Source organism: Myotis yumanensis, unplaced genomic scaffold (assembly GCF_028538775.1).
Source record: "Myotis yumanensis isolate MYYU_CA2020_CCGP unplaced genomic scaffold, mMyoYum1.0.hap1 SCAF_5, whole genome shotgun sequence".
Lineage (NCBI taxonomy): Eukaryota > Metazoa > Chordata > Mammalia > Chiroptera > Vespertilionidae > Myotis > Myotis yumanensis.
In genome coordinates this window covers 38,238,568-38,257,138 of record NW_027223756.1, presented here as the reverse complement: position 1 = coordinate 38,257,138, position 18,571 = coordinate 38,238,568, and the positions used below count along the sequence as shown (strand labels likewise).

Below are 18,571 nucleotides of genomic sequence, written 5' to 3'. Positions count from 1 at the left end.
ATCCGAGGTCACTCAGGGAGTCCGAGGCGGCACGGCAGTTGGAATTTAGGCCTCTGCCTTCAAATTAGAGATCCTTTACCCCCGGAATGGGAAATATTACTCCAGAGACGCGGTCAGTGGCCAGAGGCTTAGGGCGTTGTATTCTTCGTTTGTTCAGCCCGCGCGAGTGGCCCATCAAAACTACAAGTTCCAGCATGCCGCGCTTCGAGGACGACCCTGGTTCTGCCCCCGACTAAACCATTCCTCTGCTCTCCATTTGCTCACAATCCTAACGTGCTGTTCCATGATTGGTTGTGGCTCGTAAGGACCCGTAGCCGAGGCTGGGCGACAGGTACGTCGGAGCGGCCAAGGCTGTGGAACTGCACTTGATCAGGATGGGGGCTGCTCAGCAAATAAGGTCGCGGTCCCCTAGCCTGCGAGGCTTTGCATTTAACTCCTGGTGACACTAAGTTGGAAGGTTTCCGGCCGGAAGCTATTCGATGAGACACCCGGAAGGCGGAAGTCCTCGAACGGAAGTGGCGGAGAGGAACGGAGAATGGCGGCGGAAGGTTGGATTTGGCTCTGGGGCTGGGGCCGGCGGTGCCCGGGGAGGCCTGGGCTTCCCGGCCCCGGCCCTGGCCCCATGACACCTCTACTTCTTCTTCTGTTGCTGGGGCCGGTGGCTGCGGATATAACTGACGGCAACAGTGAACACCTCAAGCGGGAACATTCGCTTATCAAGCCCTACCAAGGTGAGGCCTGAGGCGGGAAATGAGTTCAGGGTGAGGGCGAGGCTGCACGGGGTTGGGAAAGGGGTGGCCCTGTCTTCCGAGCAGGGCAGTTCTGTGGATTTCCTGCCTCTGGCAAGGCCCGTCCTGGTATGGCCTTTTACGCGCCTGTTTGTGCCCATCACTGCCCACAGGTGTCGGTTCCAGCTCCATGCCCCTCTGGGACTTCCAAGGCAGCACAATACTCACGAGCCAGTACGTGCGTCTGACTCCTGATGAGCGCAGCAAAGGGGGCTCCATCTGGAACCACCAGGTGAGTGGTTCCCCGGAGGCCGGGCTGAGCCTTAAGTAAGCCACTACTCCCAGCTCCGCTGCAGCTCAGACCTCAGTTTGGTTTGAAGCTTGCCCCTCCCTCCTCCGCCCCTTCCTCACTTTAGTCACACCCGGCAGTAATAATCTGTAATTGCTGCTGAAGTTACTGTGTTGTCAGGAACTGTGCTTGACGCTTTGCACCCTGCTCACTTCATTCCTTTAAAGCCCATGTGAAGTATGTGATGTTATTTCCATTTTACTGACCAAGAGGCTAAGACTCAGTTAAGTGGAGCTTGTCATGTTGTCTGAATTGAACCCTCCTATTTAATTTGAGAATTAAATGCAATAAGGCATGTTAAAGTCAGTGCATAGCACACAGCAAAACGCCCAGTAAAGACCCTGTTCCTTCCATCTGTCCCACTATTTGGGCTGGGTCACAGCTCAGGGTGGAACCTGCTCCTGCCCCAGCCTGTCTGACCCCAGCCCTTCCTGTGCCTAAGGTGTCGGTCATTGTCCTTGTTTTCTCCCTGGTTGACATCCCCACTGAGTCCTGGGTGTCCGCACTGCCTTCATGTGGCCTTCTCTGGCTGTTCCCCCGGCTTCTCCTCTCCTTACTGCTAGGAGCATCTGGGTTACTTTCCTCAGCTTTCAGTCTAATCTTTAGAGCCTGGGGTCTCCTGAGAAGGGAGAAACAGGCATTAGTGTACACATTCTGGCCCCCGGTGCCTGGCATTGCCAGTAATTTGCTTTGTTGATTTTGTTGTAGCCTCTTGGGTTGCTTCTGCCTCAGGACCTTGGCACTTGTTGTTCCCTCTGTCTGGGACACAGCCTCCGGGCTTGCATGCCTGCTTGCTTCCTTCTCATCTGTGAGGTCTCAGCTGAGTGCCATCCACTCAGTATTTCAGTAACTCCCCTGAGTCACGTTCTGTCAAATAATTTTTAAAAATGTTAATGTAGCCTTATGTTTTCTATAGAAATGAGTTCAGTATAACATTAAGGGTTTTTTTGTGTGTTTTTCATGTGTGTGTGTGTGTGTGTGTGTGTGTTTTAAGGTACAAATAGTGCTGGAACTGTTGGAAATTGGGTTCCGTCACAAGTAACTTAATTATGATTGTAGGTAGGTTGGTGGTTGCTGTTGTCAGTGGTGTGGCAATGTCATTGGGCTGACAGGATTCTGCACTTGCCTTCATCGAATTTTCAGTCTTCCTTTCCCCACCTTCCCATTGAGCTCCTGCTGTTTGGTGCTACAGATATTCCCAAAGGATTGGAGTCTTTCCTATAGTTTCTGAAAGAAACTGTTTGGAACTCTTAGAATTTTCTGCCCAGTGTTTACCAAGAGCCAACTCTTCCTTTACTGAGCTGGAGAGATGCTTTCCAGACTTTTCTCTTTTGTCCCCATTTACTTACTCCATTTGGGAGGGGCAGCAAATTAGCAAACACTACTAGGTACCAGCTGTCTTCTGAGCAGCGATAAGACACAGTGTCTGTTAGGGTGTTGCGGTGCGCTGGCCCGGATGAAGGAGTGGCCCAGTGGTGACTAGAACTCCAAGTGCCTGGTGGCTGGAGCACAGGACTCGGGGAAGCCTGAGGGACTGGTCAGGGCCATCCGGAGGGGGGTCTTGTGTGGAGGCTGCAGCATGGTCTTGATGCTATTTTTGCTGATGTGCTGTCTGAAAGTATATAACCCCCTTCACTTTTAAAAAGTTGACATAGGGCCAGGCTGGTGTGGCTCAATGGTTGAGCACCCACTTATGAACCAAGAGGTCACGGTTCGATTCCTGGTCAGAGCACATGCCCAGGTTTCGGTCTGGATCCCCAGTAGGCGGTGTGCAGGAGGCAGCCGATCAGTGATTCTCATCATTCATGTTTCTATCTCTCTCTCTCCCTCTTCCTTTCTGAAATCAATTAAAAAATATTTTTTAAAAAGTTGACATAGGTTTAAATATTTGCAAAGGATCTACTTTCCATCATATTTTAAATAATGCCATTTTAAGATAAAACCGTTAAGTACTCTTAAATGTATTCAATGGAATGGAAATATTGCAACTTGATATCTAATTTCTTTTTTTAAAAAATGCTTTTATTGATCTTTTTTTTTTAAATCTCTGGTTGTAAGACTTAAGATTTGTGGCACAATGTCAGAGTCAGTTTTAGTAAGTGCTTAGATATCTCTTTAAATTTTTCTTTATTCTTTTGCTAATCATTCTGAAACTCGTTATACTTTCACTCTTTCCTCTGCCTCTTACCTAGTGTTTTGTATCTGCCATGCTTTTATTCTCTCTGCTTTATTCTGGATATTTTTATCTGACTGGACTGAAATTTACTAATTCTCTCTTCATCTGTTATAAATCTAGTAAAACCTATTATTCATTACATTGTTAATTTCAGTTACTGTATTTTTTGTTATGGAATTTTAAAAAAATATTTTTTAATTGATTTTAGAGGAGGGAGAGGGAGAGAGATAGAAACATCAGTGATGAGAGAGTATCATTGGTCCTGCACGTCCCATACTGGGGATTGAGCCTGCAACCTGGGGATGTGCCCAGGAATTGAACTGTGACTTCGTGATTCATAGGTCGACACTCAAGCTCCTGAGCTATGCTGGTTGGGCTGTTCTGGAATTTTTTATTGTACGATTTAAAAAAATTTTCGTTACCTACCAAAATTCTCAGTCTTGTCTTGTACCTCCTTGAACATAGGAAACTATTATTTTAAAGGCCAATATCTGGAATTCCTGTCAGCCTCCTACCTTCCTCCTTCCCTTTCTTCCTCCTCCTGGTTTTTTGTTCATATCTTGTCTTTTCATGTGCCTGGTATTTTTTATTGTGTACCAGATATTGTATTTGTAAGATTTTTTTATTTGAAAAATCTGAGGACTAGATGCGTCTTTTTAGTCTAATTTCAGGGATTGAGAGGACTCAGCTGAGTTATAGTTTCTGGGAGGGCCTTTCTGGTTCACTCTTATTTTTGGCTTACTGTCTACGTGGTACCAGCCCAAAGCAAGGTTAGTTCACCAGAACGTCCACTCCCTCAGCAGGTGTGGACTCAGATTCCTTGTCCGTCTGTCCTTGAGAGTTAGTTCTCATCACCTCTCATTTGCTCCTCTGGAACGTGCAGGTTTTCCCAGAGCCGATGAACTGTCAAGAACAGGGAAGGCTGATGGCACATTACTGTGGTACCCGCTAGCTCTGTGTCCTCAGAGGCGGGGGCTGGGCCCCTCTCCTGGGGTTTTGGTGCCTAGAGCCAGAATACTGAGTCTGATGAACTCATGAATGCACAACAGTTCGCCCATGGTGGGACGTAAAGGTCTTTTTTATTTGAGTTTTTATTTTTTCTGATTACATAGGTAATATATTCATTATACAAAATTCAAATTCAAACATAGAAAGTAAGCATTCTCTGTAGTTCCCCTCCCAGAGTCACCTAGTGCTATTTTTGGTTCATATTCCTTTCATTTTTTTCTTTCTCTACACATATACTAATTCCTTTCTTTTTCAAAAATGAGAACATAACATTGGTACTGTTTTGCAGTGGTATCTTTGATACCTTTACATGTAAGTGCCACGGCTCTGCCTCATCCTGTTAAAAGACTGCAAGAGCCAAAGTGCCCCAAGAAGACGGGAGGGAACATTCACAGTCCTGCTGGTTGAGTCTGTGTTTCTTTCCATCCTCATCCACAGGGGTAATAATGATCTTTTTAATAGTTGCCAATCTGATGCGTCAACAATATCTTGTTTTCATTTGCCTGTCTGATGGGGCTTTGTTTAATCACTTGCTCGCATAATCATCTGCAGACTTCCCTTAAGTAGATTCTTGTCAGAGTCTGTGTCACACTGTAGTTTTCATGAGTAACTTCCTGGTGTGTAAGGCCAGGCTGTTTCCCTTGCTGCAGCAGTGCCCAGCTCTGCACCTGGTATTCCTGGATGCCAGGGAGCATCTACCTTCCCTCAGATCATGGTAGCCCAGAGGCTCCAGGGCATGACCCTTCCAGACTCCAGCCCTGTCGCTGCCACCACACTGGGGTCAGACTGGGGCTGTAGAGGTCAGGAGGTATGCTGGCCAAGAGCTTGAGGTTTGGAGTCAGCCAGACGTGGATTTGAGTCCCTCAGTTTGGAAGGTGGATTAGAAGGGAAGATGGTGGGCGTGGGAGGCTGGAAAGGACCTGGTGCAGTTTGTGTTGAAGACCTGAAGGCCATGGGAGGTATAGATGACAGAGCGCAGTTTCTGCATCAGACAGACCTGGATGTGATTCAAGACTGTCCACTTACTGTTGTGGACGAGTTATTTTGTCTCTGTGTTTTCTGTTTTGTAAACTATGTCTCTCAAATAGATCCTTTCACAAGATCCCAGGGCAAGAGCAGTGGGGATGGAGAGAAAACAGGGCTGACGGGTTTGGCTGGTTTTGAGGAAAGTGAATCAAAGTGGAGAAGACTGGTGCTGGGCTAGTAGGGTCTGGACCTCCCTCTCCTCACCTGGAAGGCCCAGTGGCCCCCTTTCTTCCTGCTGAGAAAGCTGGAGGGTCAGTGGTGCTTTTGACAAAGGAGTGCCTAGTCTCAGTGGGGCAGGGTCTGTGCCAGGTCACCTCCAACTGGCAGGAAGGCCCAGAGCACTCAGAGCAACCCTCTCTACTCTCCCTCCAGCCTTGCTTCCTCAAAGACTGGGAGATGCATGTCCACTTCAAAGTCCACGGTGCTGGGAAGAAGAATCTCCATGGAGACGGCATTGCCTTGTGGTACACTCGGGACCGCCTCGTGCCAGGTGGGGCTGCGCTCATGTATGTGGGAGCATCTGTGCCAAGGATTCTCCACTCTGCACTCTGCTGATAGGGTGCTGCTGCTCTTCTGTGAGGAAGCCTGGGACCTTTGAGAAGAGGAGGGGCTGGGTGCTGCTGTACCCCATGGTGGCCTGGTGTTGTACACCAGCTAAGAATGTTTTTTACCATCTTAAAGGGTTATGTTTTAAAAAGCAAAAGCAATGAAGACTGACTAAGACTGTATGTGGCCCACAAAGCCCAAAATGTTTCCTCTCTGGACCTGGACAGAAAGTTGCTGACCCCTGGATTAGAGGATAGGGCTTCCTGGTAGCCACTTGCTTTTCACAGGCTGGGTACCGTCTTGTCACTTGATGTGGCAGAGCACATCGCCAGGTGCTGTCCCCTCACAGTTCAGGCTTCAAACTTGAGTCCTCTCTGTCACATCCCTGAGACCACCTCCAGGTTTTTTCTTTAGAGATCTCTTTCTTGGGTGAAAGACCAACCGATTGCCATCTCTTGCCCCCACTGGCACTACTGTGTTCTTTAGGCTACCCAGAATACAACCCCAATTTTCTCCATGACTAGAGCATCTCTTTCTCATTCCAGGGCCTGTGTTTGGAAGCAAAGACAACTTCCACGGTTTAGCCATCTTCCTGGACACGTATCCCAATGATGAGGCCACGGAGGTAGGCCCCTGCTCCCTCCCATAGAGCAGGACAGGAAGGCTGGGCAGTTGGCTGAGGGCTGGGACTTCTCCCTGGTCCCAGCACAAAGGAGCCTCCAGGGATTGGGGTGGTGGGTGCCCCTGCCACTTCCAAAAGCTGGGCTGGCTTTAGAGTAACCAGTGTCTTGGTCTCAGCGTGTGTTCCCGTACATCTCGGTGATGGTGAACAATGGCTCCCTGTCCTACGACCATAGTAAGGATGGCCGCTGGACCGAGCTGGCAGGCTGCACGGCTGACTTCCGCAACCGTGATCATGACACCTTTCTGGCTGTACGCTACTCCCGGGGCCGTTTGACGGTGAGCAGGAGGTGGTGGTGGTGGGGTTGTCCTCTGCCTGTGCTGGCTCTGCAGGGGTAGATGGGCAGTCTGAGCCCGGGGCATGCTTTACCTGCTGATTGGCTGCAGGTGATGACTGACTTGGAGGACAAGAACGAGTGGAAGAATTGCATTGACATCACGGGAGTGCGCCTCCCCACCGGCTACTACTTTGGAGCCTCTGCTGGCACTGGTGACCTATCTGGTGAGTGGGCTGCACAGGCCGTTAAGTCTTAGTTTTGACCTTCCCTGGTCTGTTGTGAGCTTGTGACACAGCTGGTCACTTTCCTTCCTGCATTGGTTCCACACTCGCCTGGTTTCTTCCTCCTCTTTGCATTGTCTGTCAGTTTTGGCACACACAGGGCTCAGTCTGTGAGCAGTCCTTGGTGATCTCCCCTCTCTTTAGGATTTGAATCTGGATGCTATAGACCTCAGATTTCCATCTGCAGCACAGTGTTATCAACAATCCTCTCAACATCTCCACCTGGATGCCCAATAGGTGTCTGTCTTTACATGCCCACAACAAGAAGACCACATCTTTTTAAAAATATATATTTTTTTATTTTATTGATTTCAGAGAGGAAAGGAGAGGGAGAAGGAGATAGATGGCCAGCCCCAACAGTCACTCCCAGCTCTGCAGCCAGAGTGATCCCATTAAAGTTCACAGGAGGTGTCACTGCTGCTCCGCTCAGAGCTCTGCAGTGGCTCTGCTCCCTCAGAGTCAAGCCACCATTCCTCCCAGCAGTGGCCTGCCAGGCCTTAGTGCCATCACCTCTGATTCTTTGCTCCCAACTCCCCATTTACATTGTCCCCATTCACATTGCCTCCAGCTCTTCACACTAGTGCCCTCCTGCCTCGGGCCTTTGTGCTTCTGTCTCACTCTCATCTTCAAGTCTTGATCAGATGTCACTTCCTCCATGGGGCCTTCCCTGATTCCCTTGTTTAAAATTGTACACACACACAATCCCCAGACGCCTGCACTCTCTCTGTAAAGTCACGTGACATAGCTTAGGTAGCTAGTGGTCTCTTTCCCTTTTCACACAGTGGAGACCACTGGGAATATGAATGTTGAAGGAATTTCCCCAGGTTTACACCCAGGAGGTGGCAGAGCTCAGATGGGAACTGTAGTCTGACTTCAGAGTCAGTGTGTGTCCCTGGGCCTTCGGGGGCTGCACATATCAGTGCCGCTTGGCTCTGCCCACCTGGCCACCAGGTCCTTGCTCTTTAGGCTCTTCCCTTTCCAGACCCTTCCTTAGATTCCATTAGGTTAGCAAAGCTGACAGCTGGGACCCTTATATTGGCTCTGAGCCTCAACCTCCTAATCTCAGAAATGGGGCGATCAGTGATTGTTGAGCAGAGGTTTTTCCAGTCTGGACTGGGCCAAGTCTCCTCAGGTGCTGACCATGTATCAGGGCCGAGCCCTCAGCCTGGCAGGATCAGGGTTCTCCCTGGGGAATGTGGCCACTTTACGTGGCAGCGAGACGCATGGACCATGGCCTCAGGTCTCTTACAAGCTAACACTTGGCCCTGCAGACAATCACGACATCATCTCCATGAAGCTGTTCCAGCTGATGGTAGAGCACACCCCCGAGGAGGAGAACATTGACTGGACCAAAATTGAGCCCAGCGTCAATTTCCTCAAGTCGCCTAAAGGTATGTTTGCGGTCCCTCCCAGTCTGGGCCTGTGCGGGACTGGGGCTGGGCCAGGGCCAGCGTTGGTGCCTGTCTATGGTCCCTCTGCCTTTGCCGGGTCTGGCTGTGGTGTGGCCTGGGCTCTTGGATTAGCAAGCCATGCTAATGAGCAGTGTGTGGGCACCTGGAGCCTGCTGGGATAATGGCAGGTAAAGCCCCCAGGGGGCCAGTTTGCTGGTGTAGGTGATGGGCAGGGCACTGATCGTGCATGTTCATGACCTCAGTGAATGGCCTGGAAAGCAGGTCCTGCCACTAGGCAAGGGAACTGGTCCTTTAGTTTTCCTCAGGGACAAGTGGATAAAGGCAGGATCTGAACTTGAGTTTTGGCAAAACCCCAAAGCCCGGGCTCTGCTGTGGCACTAATTAGCCATGACTGTGTCCTCGCAGAGTGAGGGTTTTGATTGGAGAATTGAGGCCCCTGTGTGTGAAGAAATCCACCCCAAGCGCCCTGAAGTCATGCCTGTGGGCCCAGTGGGAGATGGCGCGCAGGCTGTGCCAGGGCCGGGGCACTGACAGGCCTCTCAGCCCAGCCCAAAGTCATCATGCAGTGTGAGCTGGAGTCACGGCATTTTATGTGATATCTCACTTTATTTATTTTTTTAAAGTATATTTTTTATTGATTTCAGAGAGGAAGGGATAGGGAGAGAGAGATAGAAACATCAATGATGAGAGAATCATTGATTGGCAGCCTCCTGCACACCCCCTACTGGGGGGGATCGAGCCTGCAACCCAGGCATGTGCCCTTGGCCTGAATCGAACCTAGGACCCTTTAGTCTGCAGGCTGACACTCTATCCACTGAGCCAAACCAGCTAGGGCAGACATCTTGCTTTTTTTTTTTTTTTTTAAATACATTTTTATTGATTTCAGAGAGGAAGGGATAGGGAGAGAGAGATGGAAACATCAATGATGAGAGAGAATCATTGACTGGCTGCCTCCTGCATGTCCCCTACTGGGGATTGAGCCCGCAACCCAGGCATGTGCCCTTGACCAGAATCGAACCCGGGACCTTTCAGTCCATAGGCCAACGCTCTATACACTGAGCCAAACCGAGCAGGGCAACATCTCACTTTTTTATGATTCAGGTTACTTTTAAATATTTTGAGAATCACACAGACCTTGCCATAGGTCACTGTCTTGCCACTTTGGTCAAAGGGTTTCTGGCTGCCAAGGGCTCAGAGAACTCATCTGCTCTGAACCACCCAGCAACCTCATGTGGTTTGCCAGGTGGGGATTAACTTTTCAGACACGTTCATCCATTTGTTCCTTCAGTGGACGATTCCAAAGCTTCCACTCAGTGCCTAGCTGTGTCCTGGTGCTGCCTCAGGGCTCAGTCTAGTGACTAAAGCGAAGAAGGGGGCAGAAAGGGCTTGGAAGCCCCGGGAGCCCTGAAGCTGAGCCGCCTCCTGGAAGTGCCTCTGCTTGGGAGTTCCTGGTTCAGTCAAAAGTCATTATTGTCACTGTGCAGGGGTGGAAAGGGGCTAGTGGCGGGACAGCAGGCTTACTGGGTCAGGTCTTTTGGGAAGGGAGGGTGTTGGTGGGCTCATGGTTGGTATTCCAGGCCTGTCTGGGAGGAGAGCTGTATTCCTGGGTTGGAATTACAGACCTGGCACTCATCCATTGACAGGGTTAGCGGGCAGGGGAGTGATGTGGCCAGAGCAGAAGGGCAGGGTGGAGGCCTGGGACCCCCTAGGAGCCACCAAATGCATCCAGGTGTGAGTCAGGGCAGTGTTTGGCCAGGGTTGTTTCTGCAAATGGGGACCTCAGACCACTGCACTGGGGTGGGGTGGGCTTGTGAAAGCAGATTCTAAGTCTCCCCGGGCAGACTGGGCTCCTGGGAAGCCCAGGAATCCAATGTCCATCAGCTGAAAGGCACCCCAGGCCTTGATCTCCGGGATCCTCAGGGTTGCCCCTCACTGTACAGCTGTGTGCAGCCGCAGCTTCCACCTGGGGACGGGGATGGGACCCCACCGGGGCCACCGCCCTGCTCTGTCCTGTTGTTAGCTGCTTTAACACTCACATCAGCTCCCCCTTTCTCTTCCCTCAGACAACGTGGATGACCCGACGGGGAACTTCCGCAGCGGGCCCCTGACGGGGTGGCGGGTGTTCCTGTTGCTGCTGTGTGCGCTCCTGGGCATCATCGTGTGTGCCGTAGTGGGGGCCGTGGTGTTTCAGAAGCGGCAGGAGCGCAACAAGCGTTTCTACTGAGTGGCCAGCGCTCGGCTGGGGAGGGCCTGGCGTTGGCCCCCTGCACTAATGTGAACTTTTTTTTTACTGGGATTGTAAAAGAAAAACAAGATGACCTTATTTCTTAACAGTTTAAAAGAAATAATTAAAGTATTTTCATACATATTGCTTCTTGCCCAGCAGGGACAGGCTGTAGGGCTGGGGAGTAAGGGTTTGGTGTTCCCACAGCCATGGACAGAGGCCCTTGCCCATTGCCAGCATCTCAGGAGCAGGGGGCCTGTGGCTGGAGCTGAGCTGGGGCCCCAGTAGGTGGCCTTGAACATTGGAGACCCTCCCCGACCACACGGGTGGTGCCTGAGGACACGAGCAGTGATTCTGTGCTGAGCTGCATGTGTGGCGGAAGAGGAGGCGATTTTGGAACCTGGGCCTTCACGTTCACCTCTGAGCCTCCCAAGGCAGACCCTCGAGTAAGGCTCAGGGGAGCAGTTTGGTGGGGCCCAGCGTGAGACCGACGTGTGCTAAATAAAGTGAAATAACCACCCCGTGTGACTGCCCTGAAGGGCTTTTTGTTTTCTTCAAACACCTTCCAGATAGCCAGGCTTACCAGCTCTCAGCCTCATCCCCGCGGGCAGGTGCTGTGCTCTCTGTTCCAGGGAGACACAGCCTTGGGTCAAGCAAAGCTGGCCCAGTGTCACACAGCATGGAGTCATTGGGACAGGTGCTCTGTGTTCCTGTGCCACCTCTCATTTGCTCTGGCCTCTCGGTGAAAGGGTCTGGTGGGAGAATTTGAGGTGCCATGCAGAAGCTGTACCTCAGCCTAGGGAAACTCCAGGGGGCTCCAGGATGATCTAGAAGAGATTGGGTGCAGGGGGACAGGCTGGGGTCGGTAGTGGTATTCCCTTTGGGGTGTCTCGAAGGGACAGAGATGGCATAGGGAGTGGAAGAAAGCCAGCAGCTGACAAGAAGCGCTGCCATTTGGCAGCTTTCATGGTTCTCTCCACCCAGGCTACGGCCTGCTGCTGCTGTGCAGTCCCCCGCTCCTGACCATCCCCCCCCCCCCCCCCCCCAGCAGTGTGTCCTCGTCTAGTCCAGAGCCATCTTCAGTGTCTTCGAACTCAGTTCAATAACATTTTCGTCTCCATTTTAAAAGCAAAAGTAACCCTAAAACTGCTGCAACCAGGCTTTTTGTAATTAACACTGTCAATTAGATTCTCATTGTCAAAAATAGATAATATAGGAGTAGATGAAGAGTAAGAACTTATTCAACATAGTACTGGAAGTCCTAGCCACAGTGATCAGACAAGAAGAAAAAAGGCATCCAAACTGGAAAGGAGGATATAAAACTCATTGGTAGATGACATGATACTGTACATAGAAAACACTAACGACTCCACCAAAAAACTACTAGGTTTAATAGGTGAATTTGGCAATGTAGCAGGATGCAAAATTAACACCCAGAAATCAATGGCATTTTTATACACCAATAATGAATTTTCAGAAAATACACTAAAGAAACAATCCCATTTGCCATTGCAAGAAAAAAATTAAGACACTTAGGAATACACTTAACCAAGAGGTTAAAGACTTGTACTCAGAAAACTACAGAATGTTGGAAAAAAGAGAAGATATAAACAAGTGGAAGAATATACCGTGTTCATGGATTGGTAGAATTAACATCATTAAAATGTTCATACTACCCAAAGCAATCTATAGATTCAATGCAACCCCTATTAAAATATCAACAATATATTTCACAGATACAGAACAAATAGTCCAAAAATTTATATGAAACCAAAAAAGAACCCGAATAACTGCAGCAATCTTGAGAAAGAAAAACAAAGTTGGAGGGATCACAGTACCAAATATCAAGCTATACTACAAAGCCACTCTAATCCAAATAGCCTGGTACTGGCACAAGAACAGGCATATAAATGGAATATAACAGAAAACCCAGAAATCTACCTAAGCCATTATACTCAATATTTGACAAAGGAGGCAAGAGCATACAATGAAGCCAAGACAGTTTCTTCAATAAATGGTGTTGGGATAATTGGACAGGTACATGCAAAAAAATGAAACTAGACCACAAACACCATACACATAGCAATATGTTTACAGATAAATCTAGGGCAAGGAAACAGAAAATTAACAAATGCGACTTCATCAAAATACAAATCTGCATAGCAAAAGAAACCAACAAAATGAGAAAGGAGTCCACTGTATGGGAGAACATATTTGGCAATGATAACATCTGATAAAGGGTAATATCCAAAAATATATATGTAACTCCTACAACTTAAAAGGAAGACAATCCAATTAAGCAATGGGCAAAGGACCTAAATAGACACTTCTCCAAAGTGGACATACTAATGGCCAAGAGACACGAAAAAATGCTCAAAGTCACTGATCATCAGAGAGATGCAAATTAAAATGACAATGAGGTATCACTTCACACCTGTCAGAATGGCTACCATCAATAAATCAACAAATGACAAGTGCTGGTGAGGATGTGGAGAAAAAGGAACCTTAGTACACCGCTGGTGGGAGTGCAGACTGGTGCAGCTATTAGGGAAAACAGTATGGATTTTCCTCAAAAAAATTAGATATGGAACTGCCATTTGACCCAGTGATCCCACTTCTAGGAATATATCCTAAGGAAACCGGAAACACCAATCAGAATGAATGTATGCACCCCTATGTTCATAGCAGCACAATTTATAATAGCTAAGATCTGGAAACAGCCCAAGTGCCCATCAATAAACAAGTGGATAAAAAAGCTGTAGCACATTTACACTATGGAGGGACCTGGAGAGTATCATGCTAAGTAAAATAAGTCAGTCAGAAAAAGGCAAGTATCACATGATCTCATATGTGGAATCTATAACAAAATAAACTGATGAACTAAGTGGATCCAGAGACATGGAAGCATGGAACAGAGTGTGGAATCTGAGAGGGAAGGCGGGGGAGGATGGGTGAGTGGGAGGTAATCAACCAAAGACCTTGTATGCATATATGCATAAGCCATGGACACAGATAATAGGGTGGTGAAGTCCTGGGGTGCAGGGCGGGGGTGGGCTGGGGGGAGTCAATGGAGGAAAAAAGGGAACATATGTAATACTTCCAACAATAAATATAAAAAAACAAAAACTAGAAGGCAGCCCAGCCTGTGGCTCAGTGGTTGAGCATGACCTATGAACTAGGAGGTCATGGTTTGATGCCCGGTCAGGGCACATGCCCAGGTTCTGGGCTCGATCCCCAGTTGTGGATATGCAGTAGGAGCCATTCGATTATTCTCTCTCAGCATTGATGTTTCTGTCTCTCTTCCCCTCTCCCTTCCTCTCTGAAATCAATAAAAAAATGTTTTTAAAAAGTAAAAAATAAATAAAGTAACCACTAAAAGAGGTGCAGATAAGAAGCCAGTTGTGGATATAGAATGGAATGCTAATAAAAACTCAATCCAAAAGAAATCAGAAAAGAAGGAAAAAAAGGAAAAGGACAGATAGAACAAATGCAAAATAAAAATCAAGCTGATAGACCTTAAACTCAATCATATCAAAATAATTTTATTAAACACAATCCAAAGGCAGAGGTTATCAGATCATGGGGGAGAAAAAAACAGCAATGTGCTGTTTGCAAGAAAAAAACATGTTGTATATTAAGACACTAATAGGTTAAAAGCAAAAAGATGGGAAAAACATACCACAAGAACACTAATCAAAAGAATGTATTAAGCCCTAGCTGGTTTGGCTCAGTGGATAGAGCATCAGCCTGTGGACCAAAGGGTTCCAGGTTTGATTCCAGTCAAGGGCATGTACCTTGGTCAGGGCTCCTGCAGGAGGCAACCAATCGATGCGTTTCTCTCACATCGATATTTCTCTCTCTCTTTCTCTCTCTCTTCCACTCTCCCTAAAAATCAATGGAAAAATATACTCAGGTGAGAATTAAAAAAAAGAAAAAGAAAAAAAAACAAACAAAACTACAATACATGGAAGTTTGTGGGATGCAGTTGAAGCAATGTGCAGAAAGAAGGAATAAAATGGATTACCTACCTTTCCATCTTAAGAAGTTAGGAACGAAGGAGCAAATAAAATCCAAAACTGGTTCTTTGAAAAGATTAATAAAGTTGATAAACTCTTAGTAAGATTTAGCAAGAAGACAGAGAGAAGGAGAGAAACTACCGACATCAGGAATCAATAAGTGGACATATTACAGCTCTTACAGAGGCTTCTTCCTGGTGCCCCCCACCTCCATCCCCAAGGTAATTGGGACTGTCAGCCACTTCTGAGACTTGGACCAGCCAGGCCTCATGGTCTAGTCGCCTGCAGTTTCAAGTGAGGGACTTCCTGGTCCCCTTGACTCCGTTAATCATTGTACTGCGCTGCCCAGACAGCCTGAGATGGCATTCCCGCAGTGGCTTCGGAGTTGGGGGTCTGCTGAATGCTACACCAACAGCCTTCTGTGGGCATGGAGACCCAGGCCCAGCCAGGCCCCACTCTCCTTTCTCAGCACTGGTTTCCTCTGTCACTTCGGCCCGAGTCAGGTGGAAGAGGCTGACCCTGAGGGACAGAGGAACACTGCTGTTTTCCAGAAGATGTCTTGTGGAGGGAAGCCTGGACACTTCCTGGAGGAAGTGACATTTAAGCTAAGCTGGCGGAAGCAGGTAGATGGTCAAGGGCATGGTATGTTAGCTGACATAGCAGGAGGGGCGCAGCTTAGCTTAACTTCCCTGAACTTTGTCCTGAGAGCCAGGGAGTCAGTGGGGCTTTCACCAAGGGCATGACCTGGCCAGCTCCATGACTAAGGAATGCTACTCTCTGGGAAGGGAGGGGGATTGAGTCAAGTGGGAGAAACTGGGGCAGGGAGCCCAGGGAAGGGGCTGGGTATGGGTCCAGGGTTTGAGCCAGGCTCCAGATCCAATATTGCCCATTTCTGCCCTCCCCTTCCACCACTACTCTCACCCGCAGGGAAGTGGTGAAAGGCTGTTGCGGGGACAGCAGGACCCCATCTCCTTGGAGAGGATGGTGAGCCTGGAGCGGAGGCTCCTGTAAGCTGCCCTCTTCAGGGGGTCCTGACTAGGGCAAAGCAGCAGGGTGTGGGTCCCCTTCGCCCTCCCCTCAGGGCACAGATGTAGGCTTTGTTCCTTAGCGCCGAGAGGACACTAGTTCCAACAGAACCTGTACTGAGTGCAGGCAGCATAGCCACAGTTACTGTGGACAGGCAAGGCCACGGGATAGGGAGCTGGCAGGGTGGCCACAGGGCTGCACTATCCAGGCTGGACCCTGTCGGACCTGTGGGTCTGGGACAGAGATTCTAAGTCAGTGCTAAGGGGGGAGGAGAACCAGAGGTCCTTTGCTCAGTCTTGTACCCAGAAGGTACCAGCACTAGCATTTTCTCAGAGGGGCCTAGAAGGGCATCTAAGGGCTTGGAGCAGGGGCTCCATCTTCCCCACCTGTCCTGCTCCCTGGGAGGTATGACTTCCTGTCCCCCTGGGTTGTGGCCCTGAGCTATATTCATGGGAGGCCTGAGGCCAGGCTGTACTTAGCCTCCATATTGATCCCTAGTTTGAACCCTACCCATGGCTCCTAGGAGGAAGCCCAGACTCCTCAGGGTGGTCACTCCAGCTCCATGCAGCCCATCTCCCTTCCACACCTCCCGTGGGAGCATCTCCAGCTGTGGAAGTGAGCCTCACTCCCTTCTCTGCCAGGGACTCACTCCTTCAGAATCCCTCCCTTCATCCCACCCCTGCACCAGGCCATCTGTGTCCCCGATGTTTGACCAGTGGGTTTGTGCCTGCGCTATGTGGGTGCAGACTTCAGTGAAATAAAATTGGAAATTAGCCGTAACCGGTTTGGCTCAGTGGATAGAGCGTCAGCCTGCGGACTGAAAGGTCCCAGGTTCGATTCCGGTCAAGGGCATGTACCTTGGTTGTGGGCACATCCCCAGTAGGGGGTGTGCAGGAGGCAGCTGATCGATGTTTCTCTCTCATTGATGTTTCTAACTCTCTATCCCTCTCCCTTCCTCTCTGTAAAAAATCAATAAAATATATTTAAAAAAATTGGAAATTCACTTACAAGCCTTGTGACTCCTTTTTTCAGACATAACTAAGTAAGGTGGGGACCTGGGGAACATCAGCCTGTTCTGAGCCCTGCCCACCTTTCCAGCATCGGCCGTGCTGCACCTGTTCCTTGCTCTCTCTATGCTAGCTAGCCACAGTGGCTGCCTTTCAGTCAGCCTCCTTTCAGCCTCAGGGCCTTTGCACTTGCTGTTCCTCTGTCTGGAATTCTTCTACATCCTTCCTATACATAGATAACACCTATTCCTCCATTTCCCTTGAAAAACCTTCTCTGACCTCCCTGTTTAGGTCAAATGCTCCTGAAGATATGCCCTCTCACTGAGTCTTTTCCCGTGAGGACCTGTCAAAACTGTAACTCTACTATGTCCATCTCTCTCCCCCTCGCCTGTGAGCTCTGCAAAGGCAGAAACCCTGTCTGGTTTGGCCAATGATTCTATTCTCTGGCCCCCAGCACAGTTCCTGGGGTCCAGTAAGTGCTCAGCAAATTTTTGGTGAGTGAAGGGATGGGCGAATGGCTCAGTTCCTGGCTGAGCCTGTCAAGTGATTTCTCTGGGAGTGACTCAGAGAAACTCCAAGGAACTGAGGACTCACTTCCATGTGCGATGTGTTTACCCAGCACTATGTCTTTATTAAGAATCTGATTCCTCTTTGTCCCTCCCCCCCTTCTCTATTGCCGGTTCACAGACTCAGCCCCCACCTGGCAGAAATGCCACACCCCAAAACATCTGCTTTCATCTTCCTGCCTCCACCCACAGAGCGTCACTGTGCCCGCAGGTGCGGCCACACCTGCTGGTCAGTCACCAGGGGCTCCGGAGGTGGAAGAAGCCGCCACCGGGTGGCCCTGCGGTAGAAATAAGCAGCTCCTACCTCCTGGGCACGGCAGAGGCGTGGGCTCTGTGCCTTCAACCGCGCGGGTGCCGGGCTTCCCGAGCCGACAGGAGGGAGGTCACTCGCCGAGTCATAGAGCCGAGAAGAGCGGTGCCCGGAGTGACACCCAGCGCCGCTGGCTCCCGGACTCAGGGCTCTAGCGGGCTGTTCGCCTGGAAGCGGGCACCCTACTGACGTTTGTAGCGGCTAAGCTCCCCTGTAGGTGAGCAGGACACGCTGGGAGACTACCTCCATTCGTCACAACAGGAATCTGAAGCCCAGCGGAGCCCCAGGAGGCAGAAGGCCGGCAGGCCCAGGCGCAGACCCCGGAGCGCAGAGCAGGATCCCGGCTCCCTTCATGGCGCCTGCGCACTGCGGCCCCGCTCCCCGCTTAGCCCCGCCCCCACTGCCTGGGTTTTCAAATTTGAAACCTGCTCCTTTTCCCGCCCGAATGTGTGGACCAGCGGCGAGAGAGGGCGGGGTAGCGCGCAGCCAATGGCGTCTCGGAGGCTCCCAGGCCCCGCTCCAAAGGTGACGACAGCGAGCCGCCCGAGACGACCAGCCAATGGGCGAAGGCACTCGCCGTGTCTCGGCGGCGCCCACGTGCAGCTGCTGGGCTGGGGGCCTCCGGAGACGACAGGCTGCTAGAGCCGCGTTCTCTATGCCGGGCCCTCGCCACCAGCACGTGTTGGGAACTGAGGCCCAGGGACGCCAAATAGCTAGTGCGGGGTCGCTGAGCAGAGCGGGCAGGAGACATCACCGCCCAGCCTGAGGGTTTGCCCCAGGGCCGAGCCTGGAGCGGGCGCCCCTATCGATACCGCGGGAGTCCGAGGGGGCGGGCAGCTCGCGGTGGGGGTGGGTGGGCCGGTTCTAGAGGGGCGGGGCCAGGAGCGGGGCCGTCCGGCGGGCGGGGCGTCCGGGGGCGGGGCTGGGCGCCTGTGTT

General features: G+C 50.3%; 1 protein-coding gene across 1 annotated transcript; it reads left to right on the top strand.

Annotated features, from left to right (window-relative positions):
• Positions 1 to 314: 314 nt before the first annotated feature.
• LMAN2 (lectin, mannose binding 2) lies at positions 315 to 11,234 on the top strand. The gene is made up of 8 exons (XM_070415105.1): positions 315 to 731; positions 902 to 1,020; positions 5,660 to 5,777; positions 6,379 to 6,458; positions 6,632 to 6,793; positions 6,902 to 7,016; positions 8,345 to 8,464; positions 10,549 to 11,234. Exons 1-8 carry the CDS (start codon positions 536 to 538, stop codon positions 10,707 to 10,709), a joined length of 1,071 nt encoding a protein of 356 aa, XP_070271206.1. The 5' UTR covers positions 315 to 535; the 3' UTR covers positions 10,710 to 11,234.
• The last annotated feature ends 7,337 nt before the right edge of the window (positions 11,235 to 18,571 follow it).